This window comes from Eptesicus fuscus, chromosome 13 (genome assembly GCF_027574615.1).
Source record: "Eptesicus fuscus isolate TK198812 chromosome 13, DD_ASM_mEF_20220401, whole genome shotgun sequence".
NCBI lineage: Eukaryota > Metazoa > Chordata > Mammalia > Chiroptera > Vespertilionidae > Eptesicus > Eptesicus fuscus.
This window is the reverse complement of record NC_072485.1, coordinates 37,226,203-37,231,497: the sequence shown is the minus strand read 5'-3', so window position 1 is coordinate 37,231,497 and position 5,295 is coordinate 37,226,203. Positions and strand designations below refer to the sequence as shown.

General features: G+C 46.8%; 1 protein-coding gene across 1 annotated transcript; it reads right to left on the bottom strand.

The window, feature by feature from the left end:
* Positions 1-371: 371 nt before the first annotated feature.
* KCTD21 (potassium channel tetramerization domain containing 21) lies at positions 372-1,169 on the bottom strand. Its single transcript, XM_054725613.1, has one exon. It carries the CDS (start codon positions 1,152-1,154, stop codon positions 372-374), a length of 783 nt encoding a protein of 260 aa, XP_054581588.1. The 5' UTR covers positions 1,155-1,169.
* Between the last annotated feature and the right edge of the window lie 4,126 nt (positions 1,170-5,295).

Genomic DNA, 5,295 nt, shown 5'->3' with positions numbered 1-5,295 from the left:
TTCTCACCTCATTCCCTTATTCAGATGGGTAAGTGAGGCACTGCTTAGTTGTATATAGAGAGATGGAGTCCATGTCAGAAATGCTGCTCCTCTGTCTAGCCAGAAGGTCCTCCTGTGCCCTCCTTTAGGACACATCAGCAGACTCTTCACTTGTCATAACAGACTGCCCATCTCCAGCTCAAAATGGCAAGAAAACAGGTGGCTCTGTTGAGAGGACACATGGATTCCTACAAGTAGACTGCATCATCAGGGGAATCAAGTCCTGCTATGTGATTAATACAGATTAGTCGAGTGCCCTGGCTCACACCATTGGTGAGACACTCTGACATGGATCTTCTTGGGAATCCCCCTCCAGTGTGGCTGGTGTCCTTTTACCTGTACCGTATTAACCGAATAATCTTATTGCTCATAAAATCTAGAGCGTGCGGATGAGAGGAATCAATGCAGAAGCCGTCACTTAGAGCGATTTTCAACACCTCCTCCACAAAGACCTGGAAGCTATTGATCTGCTTGTTGGCTGGCACCACCCAGAGCCTCTTGAGGTTCTGCTTGGTGTACTCCTCCTCTGGTAGGCCCTCCACATTGGCCACCCAGTCCAGAGTCAGGTGGTTGGGGTCCTGCAAGTGACTGGTGATGGAGGAGAGATTGCCATTAGAGCAGTAAAAGAGCTTGGAGCCGAGGAGCTTGAGGAAGAGGCAGGAGGTGCTGAAGATGTTGGCATTGAAGACCTCCATGCTGGAGGAGGAGAGGCTGTAGATCTGGGGTGCCTCGCGCACAGTGAAATGGACCGTCTGCACTCGCTGGTTCAGTGTGATGTTGAGCATAGCATTCTTCTCTGCCTTGGAGAGCTCCACCTCCTTTTCCTGCAGTGCCTCAATCAGGGGCTGCACCTGGTAGAAGTCAGCCTCCCTGCGGAGCAGGCCCATCTCCTGGAAGTCCTCAGGCAGGTCCAGGTGGGAGGTCCGCAGGAAGTTGAGGATGTAGCGGAACACTTTGCCATCACGGTCAATGAAGCAGTTGCCCTGGCTGTCCCTCTTGGTGGGCATCTTCCCGCTGAACATGGCACCTAGCATGGAGTCGGGGAAGCTGGTCAAGGTTGCCAGTGAGGTTGTGTAGAGCTTTCCGCCAACATTCAGTGTGATGGGGTCGGACATGGCAGAAGACCAGGGTGCTGGAAAGTAGTCCTAGAGAGGGAGAAAAGTGAGAAATGACCATCAACCAACCATAGCTGGTGTCTTAGTTTGTTGGAGCTGGTACAGCAGAATACCACGGACTGGATGACAGTTCTGGAGGCTGGAAGTCCAAGATCAAGGTGTGGGCAGATTTGGTATCTTCCTGCTGTGTCCTCATGTTACAGAAGGGGCAAGAGAACTCTCTGGCATCTCTTTTATATGGGCACTAATCTTGTTCTGTACCCTCATGACCTAATTGCCTCCCAAAGGTCTAACCTCCTTATGCCATCACATTGGAGGTTAGGATTTCAACATGAATTTTTGGGAACACAAACATTCAGCCCATAATGCCTGGGTAGTCACAGTTTTCAACTCCTTATTATAAATCAAGTCCTTGAGGTCGAAATGAATGAACACTTAATGAAAAAATGATTGGGTGATAATTGCCACACTGTCTAAAGCATATTTTAAAAAAGTGAGTTACAAAAGAAGAAGAAAAGGAAAAAATGAAACCTGGGCCCCACCTTTCAGAGATTGTTTTAATTGTTCAGGAAAGTGCCCTCAGTAATTGTAAATGTTCAGTTAGGACAGAGAACCACTGGTCTAAGGAAAGAGAGGAAATGTCCCTGAAATGAATGCCGTGTTGCCTCTCTTACATTTGCTTACATAATGGTCATATATCTTTTGACACAGACAATACCACCATCCATCTTGTGCAGATGAGGAAAACTGTGCCTGGATTCATTCCTCATGCTCAGACAGGTGAAGGGCCATGCCAGGATTTAAACCCAGGTCCCTTTTTATGAGAGAGAAAATGGTGTAAAGGCTTACTAGTCAAAAGGCTGGTATACTCTAATTCTAATACTTAACAAATGCTCTGAGACTTATACTCCTTAGTACTCCTTCTGCTGTACCAATGTTGCCTTCTTGTTTAATTTTTTTTTTTCTATCTCAAAAAATTTACAACAAATGGCTGTGACCAGTGCCATTACCATCTATCTACCAGGCCCAAATGGTTCACTCAGCCCTTTGGACTCTAAATGACACCCTTTCCTGGACTCTCCTCCTCCTGTAACAAATTGCCTTGCCATGAAGATGCGCTTGGCTCCTGGTGCCTGCCCTTTCCTATCATGACGGCAGCCCAGCCTCCTCTGAAACTTTCTTGGAGGTCAGTGCAGATGTGGAGTCTGCCACCGAGCACCCTTCCCAAAGGCTCTTTACCTACTTTTTAACAGAGCCTCCCTACCCTACTGATCTCACGGCCTCCAGCATCTCCTTCAACCTGAAGTCTTACATTCTAAACCTTCTCTTTAAGGTTTTAGAAAGCAGGGGGGTGTACTGTCTCTGCTTCCAACATACTTTTCCAAGAGCCAGTCTATGGGACAGATTCAGCAGTCTTTCCCTGATGTGAGCAACATAGAGAGGAATTGACTCCAGTACTGACCTTGAGAAGAGCCCAGGCTGGTGAGGGAGACTGAGACAAGAGGCACTGAGGGTGCAGTGCCAGGGGAGATGTACCAGGCACTATGGGAGTAGATTGTGAATGAGTCCTTGGCACTCTTACTATCCAGATGGGAAAACAGAAGTCTGAGGAGGGACTTCTCCAACATCACTCAGCAGGGGTGGTGGGTAGGCCAGAGTACTTCTCATCACATGTATGCTTTCTGAGGAGGCTGCACCGAGACCCCCTTATTCTAGGGGATAGAGCCCACCACTCTGAGGATGGACAAGATGCTTGGCTGCCCCACCCTATTGTCTTGGGGTGGGGTGGGGTGCCCTTGTGATTGCATCCCTGTGTAGTGGGGCACTTTGATACAGAAGAAAGGCATTAACCATCTGGAGTGTCTGAAGAGGAACAAGCTGATGATGAAGTTATAAAATCGTCAGCAGCAGCCTGAAGTAGATGGGCTGTGAGACAGTGGAGATTCCCAACAGAGATGGGTGGGGTGAGGAAGGGACAGCTCTGTGTGGAGACCTGCAGTGGGGAAGGTGTTTGGTCTTGGGGCTGAGTCTAGCCAATTCTCTCCAGAGGGCTCAAGGAGGAGCCTTGGAATAGGCTAACCCCTTCCTCATTCCACAACCGCTTTTTCTTTCTAGGTAGTAATTTGCATATTACTGAAAACTTTCTAGTTTTCAGTCTCTCTCTGATTTAAGGCTCTGTGAAGTGGCTCAGCTGAGAGGCTAGGCTGTCTTTCCTGACAGTTCTGTGGGCCACAGACCACATACCTCTGTGCATTAGTGCTGGGGTGGAGGAGACAGATAGCCATAGACATACCTGGGGACCCTTGGGTGGGCACTCAAATTACTATTTTTCTTGCAAAAGCAACAGCACTTATCTTCCTGTCCCCCGCTCTCCCCGAGCCTCCCCAGCTGTGTGGCTCCTAGTGATGTGTCTAGCTGCACAGTCAGTAGAAGCAGAGGCTGGTTGGAAGGGAGGTCTCCTAGGGTGCCCTCTGTGGTATTCTCTCCATACCCATGAGTCACAGAACCCAGTCTTTCAAGCCCCTATTTTCTAGTGGCAGTGCCATGGTGTCCACCATCATACAAGCTCAGGCCCCATTGTGAAAGGCACAGTGACACAAGGGGCAGGAACTGGCACCTCTGGGGGGTGAGGAGCTTCATGAGTGTGGCAGAGCGTTTGTGTTCCGTGGGGATGAACTAACGTCACTGAGCTACAGCCCAGTGTTTACCCAGCTGCCTGCTGGACATCTCCACTTGAAAATACCACAGGCACCAGAAGCCTAACGGAATCCCTCTTTCCCCAAATCTGCTGTGAACTTTTCTCAGCTACCCAGCTGTCTGAACCTGGGAGGCAGTCCTGACTTCTCTTCCCTAAAGTTTTCTTGACTGTCTCCTTGAACCCATCCCTATAGCTACTTCTAGAGCTCAGGCCTTATCCCCTCTCCCCGTATATCCTCACTTGGCTCTTTCTGCCCACCTTCCATTTTAGTCTGCAGATTGATCTTCCTGAAACACTACTGCCAGCCCAAATGACTTCGCTTTTTCACTCTCACCTCTAACCCTGTCCCTCCCACTACTCTATGCTCTGTCCACTAGGCACCATAGCACACACCCTCACACTGTCACCTGCCTTGCTTTTTGTTCTCCTTACAGCCCTCTTCTCCACTTTCTCTGCTGTCAACCTTTAAGGCCCTGCCTATAAGTCACTGCCTTTCTGTAAGGCTGTCCCCAAATCTCCAGTAGGCTAATAGCTCTGTCCTGGAGGCTTCAAGTTTCCTTGAACAGCCCTCTCCAGCAATGCCCACCATTCCATCATGTTATGCTCTGCTTTGCACATGGCCGTCCTTCCTGGCTTTTTCAAGATGCAGACCACTGGACACATCCATATGTGACAAAACGACCTTAACCCATACTTGCACCATACACAAACAACTCAAAATAGATAAGGAACCTAGGTGTAAAATCATCTTAAAACTATGAAACTTCTAGGAGAAAATCTTTGTGATTTTTGGGTTAGGCAAAGATTTCTTGGATAGGACCCAAAGGTATAAAAAAACTGGCAAATTGGACTTTATCCAAATGAAAACCTCTTCAAAAGACACTGTTAAGTAAGTGAAAATAAGACACAGACTGGGAAAAAATATTTGCAAAATGCTTATCTGATAAAGGATTGTTAACCAGAATATAAAAAGAACTCTCAAAACTCAATAAGAAGAAAACAGACAACCCAATTTAAAAAAAATGGGTAAAAAAGCTGAACAAACATTTCAACAAAAAAGGTACATAGATGATAAAAACATGAAAAGATGCTCAACATCATTGGTCATTAGGGACATGAAGATTAAAACCACAACTAGATACTACTACATAACTATTAAAATGGCTCAAATAAAAAAAATCTGACAATGCCTAATGCTGATAAGTACACAGAGCAACAGAAGCCCTAAGACATTACTGGTGAGAATGCAAAATGGTATAACTGCTGTGGGAAATAGTTTGGCATAGAGCTCTCATAATCCCACTCCTAGTTATTTATCCCAAAGAAATGAAAACATATGTCCATGTAAAAACCTGTATATGAATGATTATAGCAACTTTATTCGTATTTGCCCAACCTGGGAACAACTAAGATGTAAATGGATAAACAAATTGTGAGACATCC

Excerpts from the sequence above, each read along its gene's own strand:
- KCTD21 (XM_054725613.1), bottom strand. The coding sequence starts at position 1,154 with ATGTCCGACCCCATCACACTGAATGTTGGCGGAAAGCTCTACACAACC.